The sequence below is a fragment of the Dromiciops gliroides genome, chromosome 4 (assembly GCF_019393635.1).
Source record: "Dromiciops gliroides isolate mDroGli1 chromosome 4, mDroGli1.pri, whole genome shotgun sequence".
NCBI classification, from domain to species: domain Eukaryota; kingdom Metazoa; phylum Chordata; class Mammalia; order Microbiotheria; family Microbiotheriidae; genus Dromiciops; species Dromiciops gliroides.
The window spans coordinates 373,758,047-373,779,250 of NC_057864.1; the positions used below are offsets into that span (position 1 = coordinate 373,758,047).

The 21,204-nt window shown below is 37.6% G+C and overlaps 1 protein-coding gene across 1 annotated transcript in view; it reads right to left on the reverse strand.

Annotated features, from left to right (window-relative positions):
• The window catches only part of MAP3K5 (mitogen-activated protein kinase kinase kinase 5), a 316,674-nt gene that overhangs the window by 7,216 nt on the left and 288,254 nt on the right, over nucleotides 1-21,204 (reverse strand). Inside the window, exons 25-26 of the mRNA XM_043962348.1 lie at nucleotides 20,478-20,583; nucleotides 4,527-4,770 (exon numbers count right to left, since the gene is read on the reverse strand). Of these exons, the coding sequence (XP_043818283.1) occupies nucleotides 4,527-4,770; nucleotides 20,478-20,583 (350 nt within the window). The remainder of the gene's footprint in view (nucleotides 1-4,526; nucleotides 4,771-20,477; nucleotides 20,584-21,204) is intronic.

Below are 21,204 nucleotides of genomic sequence, written 5' to 3' on the forward strand. Positions count from 1 at the left end.
AATTTTTGGATAGTACTCAAAGCCTTTCCAGTATGGTGTAACATGCTAAGTTTGTGCTTGTCTAGCCCACAAAAACTCAGGGACACTTGAACATTATAAAGGATTTGTTTTGTTTTGTAGGCCAATGAGGGTTAAGTGACTTGCCCAAGGTTATACAGCTAGTAAGTGTCAAGTGTCTGAGGCTGGATTTGAACTCAGGTCCTCCTGAATCCAAGGCCAGTGCTTTATCCACTGCGCCACCTAGCCACCCCTATCATAAAGGATTTATGAGGTGCAAGGGAGGTGTGCATAGGCTAAAACATAATATGGAGAATGAATGAGGCAGACGAAGCAGCACAAAGGATATCACCAGAGAGGTGTATACCTAGAAACGGAGGTGGGCTGGTCATGTGGCTTGGGGGAAGAATAAGTGATGAACCCTCAATGTGCTCAGCAGTATCTATGCAATACAAAGGGACTTAGAACTCAAAACTGGAGAAGCCTTTGGTCCAACACCTTCGTTTTACAAATGAAGAGACTCAATTACACAGTAAATACTAGAAGTACGATCCAAAAGCAAGGTCCACTGATTCCACAGCCAGGGCACTGCACAGGATGAGAAGGTATATGGTTCAGCTGGAATCTGCACCAGGCTGAAGGAGATAACTGTATCAATAAGAACTTCAAAGAACTTCTTGTGAAAGCTTTGAATAAATGGGCATCTGTGGACAAGCTCAGAGCCTGATCACCATTTATAAAATTGTTTCTATAAGGAAATGAACTGCTAAATTATAAACAGATGCACTTTTGGAATATAATCTTTTGGTGACTTAGGGACACTAAATGGTAAGTATTGTCGAACTAAAATTGATTTTGCAATTAATGCCAATATCTTGGTAGTATTTTATTCTCCGATTACATGTAAAGATTTTGTAAGATTTTGGAGTTCCAAATTTTTCTCCCTTCCTCCTTTCCCTCCCCATATATATATGTGTGTGTATACACACACACACACACATACACATACATACACACATACAATCATGTTATACATATTTCTATATTAGTCAAGTTATAAAAGAAGAATCAGAACAAAAGGGGAAAACCACAAGAAAGAAAAAATAACAAAAACAAACAGAGTGAAAATAGTATGCTTTGATCTGCATTCAGACTCCATAGTTCTTTTTCTGGATGTAGAAATCATTTTTCATCATAAGTCTTTCCAAATTATCTTGGATGATTGTATTGCTGGGAAGAGCCGAGTCTTTCACAGTTGATCATCACGCAATGTTGCTGTTATTGTGTACAGTGTTTTCCTGGCTCTGCTCACTTTACTCAGCATCAACTCATGAAAGTCTTTTCAGGTTTTTCTGAAATCTGCCTGCTTATCATCTTATAGCACAGTAGTATCCCATCACATTCATATACTACAACTTATTCAGCCATTTTCTGATTGATGGGCATCCCCTCAATTTCCAATTCTTTGCCACCACAAAAAGAGCAGCTATAAATACTTTTATACAAGTGGGTCCTTTTCCCTTTTTTATGATCTCTTTGGGATATAGACCTAGTAGTAGTATTGCTAGGTCAAAGGGTATGCACAGTTTTGTAGCACTTTGGGCACAGTTCCAAATTTTTCTCCAAAATGGCTGGATCAGTTCATAACTCCACCAACAATGCATTAGTGGAATTAATGCTAATATAAAAAAGTATTATTTGTGTAATCTTCTAGGACAAAGGATAGGAGTATTGGGACAGGCCTAACCAGGAGCATGTAAAGAGTAAGGGCACAGGTAGAAAGGTTAGTGGGTAGAAGTTTCAGGAAGACAAACTAATAATTAAGCTTTGTAATAATTATAGCTATCCCTTGATGGAATGGCTTGCCTACCTCAAGAGGTAATGTAGTCCTTCTAAGCAGAGCTCTTCAAGCCAAGGTCTTACCATCACTCCTAATAAACATCACACATCAAACCTGTCTGTGTGTGTGCTGGATTCCCACAAGTGGGTGAAGAACTCAAAGTATATGAGATATCAGATATGAGGAGGTGAGTGAAGCTGGATGTAAGGGGTAGCTCTTCAAAAACAAGAAAGCTCTCCTACCCAGAGAGCTGTGGTTTGGGCATATGAAAAACTCGGGAAATTAGAACTCCAGCATGGAAAGGCATGCCTCCTACTCTTCCTGCCCCCATTTCATAACAGGACTATCTAAGATAAATTCCTCATTAGACCAAAGATGATTGAGATTTTTTTTTAACCCTGGGAAGCCTGTACAAATACACACATATATATATTATATATACACGTATATGTATATATACACACACTATATATGCACATATAGACATATACACATGTATGTATGCATGTGGGTATATTTACATATGTATGTATGTATTACTAAATATGGAATGAGCTTCACATTTTCCAGACTAAAAAAAAAAAAAAGGGCAGCTAGCTGGCGCAGTGGATAAAGCACCGGCCCTAGATTCAGGAGGACCTGAGTTCAAATATGGCTTCAGACACTTGATACTTACTATCTGTGTGACCCTAGGCAAGTCACTTAACCCTCACTGCCCATCCCCCCCCAAAAAAGAAAAAAAGAATTACACATTTTCCAGATTAACTTTTTAAAAGCCTAAATGAGTCACTGAAAAGTAATTTTACTGAAATACCCAGAGAAGAACAGAACATTTTTCCTATGTGGTAATAAGATAATATAGGTCTTTTCTCTGTAATAATAAACCTAATAGTGTAGTTTGAGCCTTTATAAAAAAGCCCTTGGGCCGTTGAATGTTTTTTTTTTCCTGCTTCGCTAAAAAACAAAAGGAAATCCCACTTCATTGCACAACCAGAGTTATAAAATCAACTGCCACATGCCAATCCTTTGTTACTACAGGAAGCTATAAATTATAAAAATTTAGGCCTGGTGTGTATAAAAGCAGGGGGGAAAGAGGAAATGCTAAGAGTCTGTTTAAGTCACCCATATTAAGTAGTCTCTGTGTTATCAAGGTCTCATGAAGATGAATTATTACATTTAATACGTTTGGCATTTTTGGTTTAATGGACCTGACTTAGTAACTATTTGCTAATGTTCATCCTTGTATTAGAACAAAAGCAAACCCTTTAGCAGCATTAACTTTGTCTTTTTTTTTTTTTCCTGGAAAGGACTCTATATTTCTATCCATAGATTTTCAAGAATGTGTACTTTCTGTCCTTTGTTTAACTATCTGTAAGATAGTTGCTCTGGAGTTTATTTCCTAGGAAGTCTATGAAATGTTACATCTGAGGTCATCTAGAAAGCCTAGAGATAAAACTCCAAAGGACAAACTGACATCTGTGTTCATGGGAGCAAAAAGTGGTTTTCAACCCAACCAGTTAGGTTAAAACATTCTGTTTGGTAGAGAGTTATCCCAATGATAGCCAAAGTACAAATGGAGAATCTCCTCTATCATTGGATTGATCTGCTATAGAGGATCTGTGGGGAAACATGAACAAAAATTATATAGGTCAAAAAGGCAAAGAGCATTTGTGATTTGTGTTGGGCTAAGGAGTACCTAAACTGATGAAGTCATGACTCCATTAATGTTATTTTGTACAGAATATACTGGAAATCATGTTAAAATGAAAACTATATTACTGAATTATATTTGGATTTTCAGTATCTATCAAAGTAGATAGAAAAAAGAGAATCAGTTTTATACAATTAAAAGAGACCCAAGCAAAAATGGAAAATCAATGATGGAGAGGCTGTGGGAAGATAGGTACACTAATATACAGTAGGTATTCCTGTGAACTGGTTCAACCCATTCTAGAAAACAATTTGGAATCATTCAAGAAAAGTTACTAAATATTCATATCTGTTGATCCAGTGATACCACAATGGGAATATATGCTGAGGTGGTCAAAACAGAAGGAAAATTCTAATATATATTTGAGTATTGATAATGGTACTCTTTTCTGGTAGTTAAAAACCTGGAAAAAAATAAGTTCTTATAGATTGGGGAATAGCTGAAAACTATGGTATATTAATATTATGGACTATTTATTGTACAGCAAAAAATTATAAATTCAAGGAATTCTGAGAAACATGGGAAAACATGTATGAACTGATACACAATGAAATAAGTGGAACCAAAAAAAATGAAATTCACAATAACTACAACAATGTAAATTAAAATGTCACTAAAAGGAAGCCAACCTGGTAAGTAAAAAGCCAATAATGGTCCCAGAAAACAGATAATGAAACACATATCCCTCCTCTCAGCAAAGAGGCAGGGGACTGTTTAGATAAAATGTTGCATACATTATCAAAATTGACAGTGTGTCAATTGTTTTTCTTTAACTGTTTTTCTTATAGGGAGGGTTAAATTCCTTGAATTATGGGGGGAAGGAGGGAAGAAACATGAGAAAATATGTTGCTTTTTAAAATAGAGCCAATAAAACCAATTTTTAAAAAAAGAACGAACGGGAAAAAATAAAATACTTTATTAATTTAAAAAAAAAAGAAAGAAAAAAAAGAACTCAGGATTTACAAAATGAACACTTACCTATTTGTTTCTATTTTCATCCTCCCAAGCTGGACATTGAGAGATCTGTGAGCACCCTGGGAATCATGAGATACCGTGGAGCTGAGCGTGCTCACCCCAGAGGTAGCCACAGCGTCGTCAATGACTGCTTGAGGTCTTCGATTAGTTTGACTGGGAGGCTGTTCGTCATGGTCATCTTCAGCATCCAGGTCATCCGGATCAGCAGTATCACTTTCAGATGCAAGACTAAAATGTGGCCTCAGTTCTAGGAAGGACAGCATTAACGACAGCGTTAACCAAGAAATACAGCATGCTGCCCTGACAGTCTGATGTAACATGACAGGCGTTCATTTTGTTTCTGTAATACAAAATCACAGAGCCAAAGAACTTCAAGAATTGGAAGATGCGTTAAGAATTACAAGATCCAGGGGGCAGCTAGGTGGCGCAGTGGATAGAGCACCGGCCCTGGAGTCAGGAGGACCTGAGTTCAAATCCGGCCTCAGACACTTGACACTTACTAGCTGTGTGACCCTGGGCAAGTCACTTAACCCCAATTGCCTCACTAAAAAAAAAAAAAAATTACAAGATCCTAACATGGAAATGTTTTACATGATTGCACACGTATAACCTATATCAATTTCCTGACCATCTCAGGGAAGGGAGATGGGAGGGAGAGAGGGATAAGACTTTGGAACTCAAAACTTTCTTTAAAAATGAATGTTAAAATGTTAAACAAAATTTTCACATGGAATTGCAGGAAAAAACAAAATATTATTTTAAAAGGAATTACATGAGCATTTAATAGATAAAGAAAAAGAGGCCCAGAGAAGGTTAATCAATTGTTCAGTAACACACAGTTAGTGAGTGGCAGAACTGGTTGTAAGGAACTTGGAACATTTACCCATAAGAAAAAATGTTATCAATAGCACCTAGATTTCCAAAGCAGCTCACAAAAGTCCATTTAATAGCAAATATGATGTATTCATTAGAACAATTAACTACGAACCTGGGTTTTAGGCCCTGCTTCACTGATTACTAGTAATGTGACCTTGGGCAAAAATGACTTAGTTTCTTTGAAACTCAGTTTCTTCATCTGTAAGATGGGATTATATCTGCTCTGTCTACCTCATGGGGTTTTTGTAAGGATCAAGTGAGATCATAAAAGCATGATAGAAACAATTCAATGCAACAAACATTTGTTTGTTGTATAAGATGCCTCACTAGGCACTGGGAATACCAAGTCAAAAAATGAGTCAGTTTCTGCTTTCAAGGAGGTAATATTTTCCTTGGGGGCTGGAGGTGGGATAAATATAATATGTAGACAGAAGAGTGAATATAAGGTAATCTGAAGAGAAAAAGAATAATAACTGGGAGAATTGGGAAAGGCATTATATCAGAAGAGTTACCAGAGCTGTCCAATGAATAGGAAAGCAAGGACTCTTAGAGGTGGCATTAAGGAGAGAAGTGTATTCTTGGCATGGCTTCAGGGAACAGCTAGTCACTTAGTTTGGCTGGAATGCTGCATGTGTGAAGAGAACTATGAAATAAGACTGGAAAGCTAAGGTGGGAGCCCAGTTATGGAAGGCTTTAAATGCCAGGCTAAGATGTTTGTGTTTTATGCATGAGGCAATAGGATACTACAGAAAGATTTTCAAGTGGTAGAGAGACAGGGTCGGATATAGCTTTCAGGAATACGCACCTGATGGTTGTGTGGAAAATGGATTAGAGGGGGAAAAACTGGAAGCAAGGAGATTAATATCAATAATAACATTACTAGAAAGTATAATTATAATACTGTTCTCTTTGGGAAAGTACAATCTAAAATCTAGCTAGGGAGGACCAGGAACACATCTTTCCTCTTACCATAGCAGTGGAAACATTGTCTTCCATCCTGTCCACAGCCCACTCTCTCTCTCCCACTCACTCCACGCTCTGGTCCCCCCAAACAGGAGAGAGGATTTAAAGTTCTGGACTCTATGGGAAGTGGGGTGGGGGATGGAAGTGCCACGTAGAAGTTGTAGCAGATGGAGAAAGAATGTAGCAACACTGGCTAGTATGGTTTTGTTGAGGCTGGGGAGGATCCAGTGGGGGAAGTGATAAAGGAGGGGGATGCCAAGATATCAGGCTGTGGTGCCTGAAGGAGTTCAGAGGTAGGGATTCTCATGCCAGTGGTGGTGGGATGGGGTGAAAGGGAGAGAAGAGAAAGGAGGAAGCAGAGCATCAGTGTCATTTTTAAGTCTGAGATCTGTCCGCTGGTTTTGGTCTCCCTGAATCTGGAGATGAATTTGCAATGTATTGCATCTCATCTGGGTCCATGAATAGATTTATGGAAATTACCTGGCTCTAGCTAAAGTAATCCTCATTAGTAACTAAACTAACCCCTAAAATTACCCCCAGACTTGTAATTGTACAGCAAATGGAGCTAATTAATGTAATTTCACAGCAAATCCTTCATTCAGCAAAGATCTGAGCACCCTCTCCATGCAAAGGACTATGCTAGACACTAGGAAGCTGCAGTCTAGGAGCATAGATAAGACACAAATCATAAAAAACCATGATCTGGTGTATGTAGGCTTTATGCTTAAAGAGATCAGAAAAAAATGCTACAGAAGGACAAAGAGGAGGAGTTCCTGACTTGGGAGTAGGGAAGGCTTTGTAGAAGAGGTGGCATTTAAGTGGGGCCTTCCTTCAAGAATGGGTAGGATTTTTTTTGGGGGGGGGGCGAGGCAATTGTGATTAAATGACTTGCCCAGGATCACACAGCTAGTAAGTGTCAAGTGTCTGAAGCTGAATTTGAACTCAGGTCCTCCTGACTCTAGGGCCGGCGCTCTATCCACTGCTCTACCTAGCTGCCCCAAGAATGGGTAGGATTTTTTTTTTTTTTGGTGAGGCAATTGGGGTTAAGTGACTTGCCCAGGGTCACACAGCTAGTAAGTGTCAAGTGTCTGAGGCTGGATTTGAATTCAGGTACTCCTGAATCCAGGGCCAATGCTATGGGTAGGATTTTAAGAGGTGATGACAGGGCTGTGGTGAGGGAAGGGCATTCCTGAAGAGGGAATGAATGCTTTGAGCAAATGTGAGAAAGGGCAGGACATGTTGAGGAAATGGTAAATAGTCCAATGGGATTGGAGTAAACAGGCAGAAGGTAGCAGTGGGGGGGTTAAGATTGGAAGGATAGTTTGGGGTCCACTTGTTAAGGATTTAGATGCCTTGCTATGGAGTTTGTACTTTATCCTATAAACCACGGGAAACAATAAAGGTTTTAGAACTGGGGAGTGTCCCTGGAGGGTCCAGGTTTTAGGAAGAATAATCTGGCAATGCTATGATGAATAGAATAAAATAGAGAAGAACCTGGAAGTAGAGGAATTAATTAGGAGGCTGTTCAAATAGTTTAGGCAAGTGCCCTCCAAAGTGGGGTATGCATATCTTAGGGGGTATGTAAGATGGTACCTTGAGATACAGGTAGAAAATACTAGAAACGTTGTTGTGTCTTTTCAGTTGTGTGACTTTTTGTGACCCAATTTAGGGTTCTCTTGTCAAGGACACTAGAATGGTCCGCCATCTCCTTTACTGAGTCAATTAACACACGGCTTAGTCAATGTTTGAGGCCATATTTGAACTTAGGAAAATGACTCTTCCTGATCCCACTGCGCCACCTACCCGCAGATTTAGAATTACACTCAGAATCTAACCCTTTGTTTTGCAGATGAGGAAACTGAGACAAAGCTAAATGAAATGATTGGTCCAAGATCATTGAACTATAAGTGTCTGAGGAAGGTTTTGAACCCAGGTCCTCCTGACTCCAAGACCACTTTCAAGTCCACTATGTCATACTGACTCTTATTTACTTAAAAACAGAAAGGAACCGTGGTTTATTAATACTTAATATATGGATTGACGCTGACACCCTAATGTAATCTATATGTCAGTTACATGTTACAGATGATATATGGGGTATTCTGAAGGGAGAGTATCAGTTTGGAGGGGCTGACACCCTCATTTGCTTGGAGCACATGTATTGTAATGTATTGCAGTTTATTTGTGTCCAGTTCAACAGAATTGTGGGAATTATCTGCTTGTAACCAAACTAACCCTCATAGAATGGGCAAGGGTTTGTTTTTTTTAAAAGATTCCTAGGGAAAAAAAGGACACAGATTAAATATAACATTAACCATGCAAACACAGGTGAACAACAGGAAAAAGACAGAGCCAATGCTTTTCCTACTGCATGACTGGATCTTCATCAGCCACCGATAAAGTAAAAGCATTTGTGATCTAATCCCATCTGACAGGAAGTCAGATGGGTAGTGATCATGACAGTCTCTTGGACCACACAGAGGTTCCCTGGTTAAATTGTGCCAGTGTCAAAAAGAATTGTTGAGCTTCAAGATGAGTAACACATTTATTTTTCATTTACAAAAAGACTAGTGTTCCAAGTCTGTTGATTTTCTCTATGGTAACAAAATGCTGTCAGTAGCATGTTACCTAAAAGATATTAAAAAAAAAAACAAAAACACACAATCTGTCCTTTCAAGGTAAAGGGTAACATTCTAACAATGAGTGAGAAAGTAACTGCTTTTCAAAAGAAACTACTCATGCTGTGGAGAGAACATCTTGGACAAGGGGGTTTAGAAATGTTTCCACTGTTATGTGATTTTTGTTGCCAAAAATGATGCAAATGTGATACCTACTAAAGTTCTCTTATCTATATACTTTTAAAAAATGCAGAATTTTCTGTTTAAAATTTTCCCAAAGAGTATCCACAGATTTTGAACCAATTTGTCAAACATATAAATATGCAACATTTAAAAAATTAGTTTTCAAAACAACTCAGTGACCTCACAGAAGATGAAAATTTACCAGCTGAATTTCAATAAAATTCTGTGTAGGGTAGAGTGAAGTGGGTTGAAAAATAAGTTCCATGATTATGCACGTTCTGCCATTGATATGTTTCATGCATTTGGATTGATTTATCTATCCTTGTGACATATCTTTACTATCTATTCCAGCCATTAAAACTATGTATTAAGGACAGCTAGGTAGCGCAGTGGATAAAGCACTGGCCCTGGATTCAGGAGGACCTGAGTTCAAATATGAACTCAGACACTTGACACTTACTAGCTGTGTGACCCCGGGCAAGTCACTTAACCCTTGTTGCCCGCCCCCCAATAAAATAAATCTATTTATAAAAAAGAAGAAAAGAAAAAGCAACATTATTCCTTCATAGATAACTAGGAGTGAAGAGAGGAGACTGAAAATAGAGAGAAATACTGAGGTTGAGAAGAGGGAAACTTGAGAAGCTTATGGCTAAGGGACCTCAGTAAAGTCCAAGGCAACATCACTTGTGCAGAATCAGGGAAATGGAGATAGGACTGGGATCTTGAGAAGAAAATGTTAGACGTTTGCACTAATTGCTTTGGGGAGTAAGCCAAAGAGTCAATTCAAGATAAATAAAAAGATTTCTGAGCATCTATGAACATCCAGTTGAGATCATTCATTTTTAGTGAAATCACTTGGCACACTCTTGTAACTTTCTCTACTCATACTTGGTAGCCCTGTCACTGGCATGAAGAATGTCGTTGGTGTGATTTAATCAGTCTGTGAAAGCAGTTGTGGTTAAAAGAAAAAAAAGATTCTGAATTTAATAAACACCAAAGAAAACAAGCATTTTCATAATGCAGAACAGAGAAGTGTGGTTTAATGTTAAGGGGGGGGGGAGATGAAGGATCATTATGTGCTACAGAGAGTCTTCAGAATGGCTTACTATGGAGCCCAGGCTGGGTGGGAAAAGAAGAGAAGCCAGGAAAGGGTTGATAAAATAGAGGAATACAGAGGGGTCAAGGGACTTTATTTGGATGAGGGTAAAAAGCTGGTAAAGTTGAGAGGGTGGAGAAGGTAGAAAACTGGAAGTTATAATTTGTTGGTCTTGAACATATAAGTATAAGCATAGGATTTTTTGTTGTAAGGCCATTAAAAATTTTATCTATCTATCTATCTATCTATCTATCTATCTATCCCAAGGCAATGAGGGTTAAATGACTTGCCCAGGGTCACACAGCTAGGAAGTGTCAAGTGTCTGAGGCAGAATTTGAACTCAGGTCCTCCTGAATCCAGGGCCAGTGCTTTATCCACTGTACCACCTAGCTGTCCCCTGTAAGGCCATTTATACAGAGGAAGGAGACAGTTTAAAAGCTGGCACACTGTTGATAGGGAAGGGGAAGACCATCCATTTAAGAAATTCACTGTGAAAAAAAATACCCTGATGAACAAAATAAATAAAACACTATTTAATTAGCCCAATATACAAAGACTGAACAAGTCTTAAATGAATTCCAAAACAAACAAAAACTCCAGAACCAGTCAGATGGATTTACCAGTGAAGGTTATCAAACATTCAAAGAACAATGAATTCTGACATTACACTAACTGTTTGCAATAATAGGAAAAGAAGGGAACATTTCAATATTTTTTCTATGACACAATTATGATCTAAATGCAGAAAAAACACTAGACTGCCATGCCTAATGGATATTATTAATGCAAAAATTTGAAATGAAAATTTGAAAAAATAGGCTACAACGACATATTAAAAATTATATATTATGACCAAGTTGGATTTACAATTCCAAGAAAGAAGGATGGGTTCGACATAAGGAAAACTATGAATATAATAAATTGTGTTAATGATATAAATAATTTTAAAATATGTGATCATGTTAATAGATGCCAAAAAGGCTTTTGGCAAAATGCAACACAACTTTATAGGGAAAATACTAGAAAGTTTAAGAATAAATGAACCCTTCTTTAATATTGTAGATAATATCCATATAGAATCAAGAACAAACATCATATGTAAGGAATAAAAGTCACAGGCCTTTCCAAAATGATCAGGGGTGAAGCAAGGATGCCCATTATCACTACCACTGTTTAACATAATCCTAGAAATGCTAACTATAGCAAGAAAACAAAAGAGAAACTGAGTGAATGAGCATAGGCAAAGAGGAAACAAAATGATCACTTCTGCAAGTGGTAAGATGATATATTTAGAAAACCATTAAGAGTCAAAATTAAACAATTAATAAATTCAACAAAGCTGCAGGACATAAATTCACAATAAAACCCAGCAGAAGTAATTGGAAAGAGAAATTACATTCAAAATAGTGAGAGAAGATATAAATATTTGGGAGCCTATCTAGTAAGGCATAGCTAGGACCAATTAGAATCTAATTATAAAGCACTCTCTGCAGAAATACAGGCATAAATAATTGGAGAAATATTAATTACTTATCGGTAGGTCAAGCCAATATAACAAAACTGACAGTAGCGCCTAAATTAATTTACTTATTATTCAGTGCCATATAATCAGATTACCAAACCATTATTTTATAGAGTTAGACAAAATAATAATGAAATTCACATGGGAGAAGTAATGATTACGATTCTCAAGTGTAATAATAATAATAATAATAATAATAAAAAGTGGGAAAGAAGGGAGCCTATCAGTACCAAATCTCAAACTGTACTACAATGTGTCAATTATTAAAATAATTTAGTACTGGTTAAAAAAAATAGGGAGGTTGATCAGTAGAAAAGATTAGGTATGCAACAAACACAAATAAAACCACAGTAGAACAGACCCTAATAGACCCAAAGACCTCAGTTATGGGACTAAGGATTCATTGGTTGGGAAAACTGGAAAGCAGTTTGGCAGAAACTAGGTATAGAGCAACATCTCATATCACATGACATAATAAACTCCGAATGGATATATGACCTAGATACAGAAAGTAACATTCTAAGCAAACTAAAGGAACAACGCAGAAATTGCCTTTCAGGTCTATGGATAGGGGAAGAGTTTATGACCAAACAAGTAACAGAGAGGATCACAGAAGATAAAATGTATAATTTTGCATCAAGTTTATCTAATAAAGGTCCCATTTCCAAAACATATAAGGAAATGATTAAAATTTATAAAATTATAAAAAAATTTATAAAATAAAGAGCCATTCCCCAAAATATCATCAACATGATCAAACGGTACGAATAGGCAGTTTTTTTTGGTTTTTGTTTTCTATTTTGGGGTTTTTTTTTTGGTGAGGCAATTGGGGTTAAGTGACTTGCCCAGGGTCACACAGCTAGTAAGTGGTAAGTGTCTGAGGCTGGATTAATCCTTTTTGCCTCAATTCCTTCTATGTCAAAATGAGCTAGAGAAAGCAATGGCAAACCACTCCAGTATCTTTGCCAAAAAAAAAAACAAAAAACACACCACCCAAATACAACTGAAACAACTTAATAAACAAACAAAACAAGAGATACTCTTTCTACCTCACTATATCCTAAATGCTGATTATCTTACATTCACTTACAAAACAGCTTGAGAATTGAAGTTATAACACTGAACTATTTCCAAAACGCTTTAATTCTGCCTCCTAATTGAATGAATGCTCTCCCCAGAAGGGCTGAAGCATTAAATCCCTTAAGTTTTTGTGTTTGTTTTTTTTTTCCCCCTTAGTGAGGCAATTGGGGTTAAGTGACTTGCCCAGGGTCACACAGCTAGTAACTGTTAAGTGTCTGAGGCCGGATTTGAACTCAGGTACTCCTGACTCCAGGGCCGGTGCTCTATCCACTGCGCCACCTAGCTGCCCCTTGTGTTGTTTTTTCCTCCATTAACTTTGAATTTGTATATATACATTGTAATATCTTACCAACTTTATTATGTAATCTCAAGGAGTTCTGTATCATTTAGTAAGGGGTACCATAGAATACTGGATAGAGTGGTGGACTTGGAATTGAGAAGAACTACACTCAACTTCTGACTTCCCCATTTATTATTTATATGACCACGGGCCTCTCTGTCCCTCAGCTGCCTCGTTGGTGAAAATAGGGTAATAATAACTATATTGACTATTTCACAAGGTTATTGTGAGGCTCAAATGAGATTACAGTTTGCAAACTGCTTTCCAAACTTTAAAGCACTATTTAAATGCCTCCCATTATTATTTAATAAAGTCTTTGTGTCTTAGTTATATGATGTTCTTATTGTATCCTGACAGTGATTTTTATTATCTGGTTTTTTCTGTGTTTTGTTTTGTGGGTTTTTTTTTGGGGGGGGTGGCAATGAGGGTTAAGTGACTTCCCCTGGGTCACACAGCTAATAAGTGTCAAGTGTCTGAGGCTGGATTTGAACTCAGTTCCTCCTGAATCCAGGGTCAGTGTTTTATCCACTGTGCCACCCGGCTGCCCTCTACAGAGATTTTTAAATTGACATTCTGGACCCAAACTTTCTAGGTTTATATTGTTTGCAAGTTATTCCTTCCAAATTATTTACAGCCTCTCCTATTTCAAGAAGAAAATCAAGAAAAATTTTTTTTTAGTATAATTCTCCTCCTTCTTCCTCTCAGAAGCACTGTTCTCACTCCAGTATCCCTTTCCTGTTTTGAAACAATAGCCACAACGGTCAGCAGAGGCTGCCAGGGGATGCTAAACCGCATGAGTCAGTGCTGCAAATGAAGGCAGAATGATTTCCTTATAGAGCACTCTCTCCATAAAGTCCCACGTGCTTTGTTTCTATTAGGGCAGCAAAAGCTTGCCTCTCCACCTGCCACCTGTAAGTAATTGGGTGCAGAAGAATGAGGACCAGTGCCTCTCTTTCTCTGCTTTTCTTTCTCAACCACTTCCATTGGGCAGATACACTGAACTTAGCATCAGATTTAGAACTAGAAGGAACCTAAAAGTCCAACTCCCTCATCTTATAGAGGCGGGAAGTTAAATTACATTGGCAATAAGCACTAGAGACAGGATTAGAACCCATGTCTTCTGATAGAACTAGTGCTCTCTCCACTGAGACATCTTCAATTGTATGGAACAGAGCTGCTCATCTGGGGGCAACAGATTCCTTCCTGGTCTGTAGATATGTTTCAGAGGGACAGTGAAGGTGGATGGGAAAACAATCACATCTTTATTTCAAAATAACTGGCTTCCTTTTTAATCCTATGTATTTTTTTTGGGGGGGGGAGGAGGCAATCAGGGTTAAGTAACTTGCTCAGGATCATACAACTAGTAAGAATCTGAGGCTAGATTTGAACTCACATCCTCCTGACTCCAGGGCTAGTGCTCTATCCATTGCACCACCCAGGTACCCTCTTTTATGCATTTAAAAACATCATTCTGAGACTAGGTCCACAGCCTTCACTAGATTTACAAAGGGATCCATAATGCAAAAAAGATTAAGGATCCTTATTTTCAGAGAAACTAGAGCAATGAGAGAAAGAGATAGTGCCTGGTCAGTTGACCTTTCTTCTCTTGGACCGAGTATGCTTAGGCACTAAACCTGAATGTAGAATGGAAAGGAAATACTAAATGTAAATAATACCGTCACAATTAGTTTTAAAATCACTCTCCTCCTATCACTGCAGTAGTCAAGAGAGTGGTGGTTACATGGAGGAGAGGGATGTTAATGAAGTAGAAACAAAAAAGACAGGAAAATGTATTAAATCACAAATGGGATGCACCCAGAATGATGATGCTAGTACAGTCTTCCCTTTTACACCATCTAATTAACTAGTGGAATTATATGTACACGTAGGTTAGAAAGTGAACAGCCTCATTATTGCAGACTTTTAAGTTAGCAAAAGAAAGATAACAAAAAGAATTAATCAATATTGGGAAGCGATAGTCCAAATGAGAAAATTGGTAAATTGTAGATTACAGTCCAATAACTGTATTGTTATTTCTAAAATTACTTTACTTGTAGAAGTATCCAAACATGTCTAACTCTCCTGATAAAATCTTTTTTTTTTTTTTTGGACAATCATGGGTAGTATCAAATATATTAACAAGGTATTGTTAATCCACTTACCTTTAGGCATTGTTATAGAAAATTCTTTGGAATGTGTCTTCTCTAAGTCAATATTCATCAACCCACAAAACTTTGTAAATATTAAATGCAGTAAAAAAAAATCAAGAGCTAAATTTAAAAATCTAGCAGATGGAGAAAAATAAAACAACAACAACAACAAACCACTCATTTTTACCAAAATAGAAGGAAAAATTGTTTTTTCCCCCATCCTCTCAAGTTTCAGTATTTTAATGGACCAGTAATCTCATTCAACCAACTAATTATTCAAATGGTGCAAAGTGTAACTCCTTCCATGGATTCTCATCCATGCATCCTGGTAAATTCCTGGGGGTAGAGGGTATAGCACAGAGGGAAAGATAGGCATTCTAAGTGCTACTGGCTTTCTCCCTCACTGCATCCTTTTCTAGATGTCCACCAAACATGCTTTAACAATACAGCCTAGAATTTTGCCAGGAGGCAAAGACAAGGTTATTATCTGCTAATTTTTAGACTCCAGTGCCTTCTCTTTCTGGAATCTTGGACATCTGCTCCTCTACCATCCTAGGGTAACTTTTTTATTCTTCACAATCAGAAATCACTGGCAACACACCTACTAGTTCTATTATTTGAGTCTGGTGGTTTGAAAGCATGAAGGGCAGCTGGAAGACTTTAAAAAGCAAAATAGTCAATGGAGAGACATTGGAATTTATTGAGTAGGGTAGCAGTGAGGTTAGACCTATACTTAAGGAGAATCACTTTGGATACCCTGTGTAAGATGGACTGGAGAAGGGAGAGACTGGAGGCATGAAGACTAATTAGGAGGGTCATTGCAACAGTCAAGGAAGGAGTGAACTGGAGTGGTAGGTATGTGGAGGATAGAGAAGTTGCATAGGTAGAAACAAAATTATTTAGAGATTCTTTAGATATTTAGGATTAAGGAAGAGTGAGGGGTCAAGGTTGATAACATCAAGGTTGCAAATCCAAATTACTGCAAGGATCGGGGAGGCCTTGATTGAAGTAGGAAAAACTGGGAAAGGGGATGAATTTGGGGAAAAATAATGAATTCTGTTTTGAGTCTGCTATGCCTTGGGGTAGTTTGTATGAAATATAAAACAGGCAGTCAGACATGCGTGCTTCATGTTGAGGAATGAGACTAGGACCAGATACATAGATTTGGGAGTCATCTGTACAGAGATGATAAGATAATTGAGCCCATAGGAGATGATGAGGCCACTGAGTGTGAGAACATGATGAGCAATTCATTATAATCTGACAAAGTGGCTAATGAAATGGCGCTTCTTGTCATTAGGGGCAAGCTAATATGAACTAGGACATTTCCTTTGGTGCCTGTGCAAGGAGAACTTGTGAACCAATGTTCCAGTAGGCTATAACCTCCCCTTGTCTTCTGATTTCATTTCAAGGGAGAATGTCAAAAATCAACGCAATTCAGTTTGTTCTGTAGTCTGTTCACGTGATGGTCACTAGACAAGGATCTCCTGATTAGAGTAGCAACAGCCAAGGAAAACTGAATCTGGTATGAACCTCATAGATATACAACACATGTATATACATACACACACATATATATTTCAATCTTTTTATTTAAATTCAAATGAGATCGCTTGGAGTAAGATATAGAATGATGGACTGGGAGTCAAGAGGGCCTGAGTTCAAATCCTGTCTCAAACATTTAGTAGCTATGTGATCCTGGGCAAATCACTTAATCTTTTCTCAACCTCAGTTTCCTCATCTGTAAAATGGGGATGATATTATCTCCCTCATAGGGCTGTGTGAGGATCAAACAAGATAACAGATGGAAAGCACTTTGTGACCCTAAAAGCATTATATCAATGTTAGATACCACTATTATTAATTATCAAATGTTCTTTTTTATTAAGCATGGCCATTCTTCTGATACACTGATTTTCTGGACATAACAAAAACATTTAAAGAGGCTCCTTTGCAAAAACAATATCATATGTTCATCCTTTCTACCAGTCCTAAATATGCCTTTTGAATTATATGAATGCTGCCTCTTGATCTGGCAAATCCATTGTTTTATTCCATCTTATAGTAGTATTCCTGAGGCTTCAGAGTGATGCCTATGAAGAGGTAGGTCTAGGACTTCTTTAATAACTTGTAGGGATGTATTTCTGTGCTTATTTTCCCCAGTTTGAAACTTGTGAGAAATAAAGCAGCTATATTTTTGTCTTTTTCAGAAGTGGGCATATGGATGAGGAAGTGAATGCTGGGAAACAATGACTGGAAGTGTTGGTTATTAGACTTTTGCCCCAAAATGTTTTTGGATCCCAACAATGGAAGACATGGAGACAGTACTCTGGAAATACAAAGTATTAGTTTAACTTGGAAATTTCTCTCTCCATAGCTCAAGAGAATGCTGGAAGGATGGGGGGTGGGACAGGGAGGAGACAGTGACGGTAGGGACAAAGCTGTTAGCAGCTGCCTAACTGGACTCTTGGAAAATATAGTTCTATTAAAGAGAAACTGCTAATTCAAGCATTTCTAGACATTTAAAAATCCTGTCCATATTCAGCCTGATTGGAGTGGGATAGAAAGAAGGGATAAGATGCTGTCTGTCCCCAAGCTACCACTACGACCTTCAGGAAAGTGACGAGTGGAACTTGCTCCAATCTCCCCCTTCTCCTTTATTCCAATAACTGATCGCTTTTCAATTCTTTATCTTGACCCCAAGAGGAGAAGGAGGGGTGCCTTTGATTGCTTCTGTCAAGAATCATCACATCTGTTTGGTGCTGTGGTCCAGTTGTTCTGACTCTATATAAATTCAGATTTCAGTTTATCAAGGAACTGTGTTTTTGCTGATACGGATTTTCTCTCAACTGAGACTGGTGAGACACCCTACTAGATGGTATTTTTGAGATGCCATGGCCGAGAGAAATCATGCCCCTTGTGGTCACATTGTGCATGAGGAACAGCAAGTAGAACATTTTGGCTAGACCAAAGAATATGCCAAAGATGGGCTAGAGCTATATTATGGACATCAAATGCTAAACAAAAGATTTAGCATTTTCTCCTGGAGGTAACAGGAAGCCACTAGATAAACAAAATGATAACGTTTGGCCCTGAAGTAGAGATGAGAAGATATACTTCCTTCCCATCTTTATAAAGGTTCAGGAGTATGGAACACAGTGTATTCTGACAAATTCACTTGATATTTTTGTTAGTTTTGTTGAATTGCTTCCCTCCCTCCTTTTTCATTCTTCAATAGAGATGATGGCTGTGTGTATCTGTGAAGGGTGGAGTTATATATTTGGAAATTAAGGTAATATAAAAACAAAAGATATGAATAATTTTTTTAAAGGAGGAAGAAAACACTGGAACTTTTTTTTTGGGGGGGGGTGAGGCAATTGGGGTTAAGTGACTTGCCCAGGGTCAAGTGTCAAGTGTCTGAGGCCAGATTTGAACTCAGGTCCTCCTGAATCCAGGGCCGGTGCTTTATCCACTGTGCCACCTAGCTGCTCCACCACTAGAACTTTTTAAGCAGGGAAGCAATGGAGTCGAAACTGTTTTAGGAATATCATTTTGACAGTTTCCTGGAAGTTGGATTGGAGAGGGGAGAGATTTGAGGCAGGGAAACCAATTAAAAGAAAATAGTCCAGGAAAATGATGATAAAGTCCTAGGTGTTAGGGTGGTGGCTATATGAATAAAGAGAAGGGGATGGATGCAAGAACAATTGTAGGGATAGAAATGATAAGACTTAGCAAATGACTGGACATGGGGAGTGAGGAGAATGAAAAGTCTAAGGTGACCCTTACTATGTGACTCTGAGTACCTAGAAGGATGGTAGTACCCTTGACACAGAAGAAGAGTGAGTTTTGAGGAAAAGATAATGAATTCTGTTTATGATTTACTGAGTTTGAGATGCTTATTGAACGTACAGTTTGAAATATCTAATGGGGAGTTAAGATCAGAGCTTAGGAAGGATACCAGAATCAGATATACAGATATGGGAGTCATTTGCATAAGAAATCAATGGAACCCACTGAAGCCAGTGAGGTATCCATGAGAAAAGATGGAGATAAAGAAGAGGACGTGGACAGAACCTTCTACATATCTTCCATACTTCGGAGGGCAAATAGATTCATTTGTGTCATAAGATATTTCCTTGTTCAAAATCTCCAAATTTCCTTTGTACTTTCAACAAAATCCTTCACTGCCTCTGTGATAGAGATGCATGTATTCATTAGTTTGTATGTATAAATATCGATGTACTGATATGTATATGTGTGTGTATATATATATATACACACACATATACACATACAGTAATTAAATAGATAAATATAATATATAAATATATACTAATACAAACATGCGTATTTCTATATATTTAATTATGATATATGTGTGTGTGTATAGTATATAAATATATTAAATACATATATCTCTATATAGAAAGACATAATTATGCATATATGTATATTATATTGATATATTTAATTATCAATATATACTATATTAATATATTCTATAAATATATTAAATATATACTCATACATGTCTCTCTATATAGACATATGTATGTATATACATTTAATATATTAATATTTATATATTTAATTACTAATATATACTAATACTATATACTAATTTTCACCAGCACTGTCTATGCCTTATTAGTATTATAAAAGCTCTTTGAAGGACAGGGACCAGGTCTTTTTAAAATTCTGTAAATAGCCACAATGCCTAATATGTTACTTAAAAATACTGAGGTGGCTAGGTGGTACAGTGGATAGAGCACTGGGCCTGGAATCAGGAAGACCAGTGCTCAAATCCTTCCTCAGGTACTTATCAGCTGTATGACCCTGGGCAGATCAATAAAGCTTGGTTTACCTCAGTTTCCTTAACAGTAAAATCAGATAATAATAGCACTTACCTTGCAGAGGACCAAATGAGATTATAGGCTTAGAACAGTGCCTGGCACATATTCCCTCCCCAACCTCCACCCCCAATCAATATTAGCTGGGATGATATTGACTGGAGGGTGGCCAATGGCATTCTTCAGTGCACTGATGTGCCATTACAAACAACAGATCTACAGTTACAGATGCTGCTCAGACACAAAGTATTTTCAGAGTAATGAAATGCGCCTAACCTGGAACTAGAATGGTAATGGCTGTTTGGACTGCTTTGCGAATGATGCTGTCTAAGGCAAACATCCAGTGAGGCTTGATGTTGTGATTCCGAAGGACTTTATTGACCTAGAAAAAAGAAAATGACATGAAGAAAAATGGTCATTTCATCCTCAATACACTAAAAGGCAGTATGTTGTTGGAGATGAACTGCAGCCTTGGATTCAGGAGGACCTGAGTTCAAATTTGAACTCAGGCACTTGATACTTACTAGCTGTGCGACCATGGGCAAGTCACTTAACCCTCACTGCCCCGCCAAAAAAATAAAAAAGCTATTATTATAATCTGGATTGTTGTATCAATCAAAAGGATAATTTTGAGGTTTAAAAAAAATATATGTGTATATATATGTGTGTATCTCTCTCTCTCTCAAATGTGGCATATCAGAGATGTGACACTACTCCTTGACTCAAATGAAGTACTCCAGCACAGCCTAGTGGTCTGAAAGGAAAGAAAATGAGCACTTATATACTGTATCTACAGGTTGGGGTTTCTCTTACCAGCTCTAACACTGTTGTAAGGCAGGTAAATAACTAGTATCTATAAAACTGCCAATACATTTGCTCTTTTTACAAACCTGATGATGCCACAGTTAAATTATAATGGAGAAATTAAGAAAGAGAATGGTACAAAAACTGATTAAACAAATGTGCTTGTCATCATTTGGACACAAAACATTGCATTATTTTT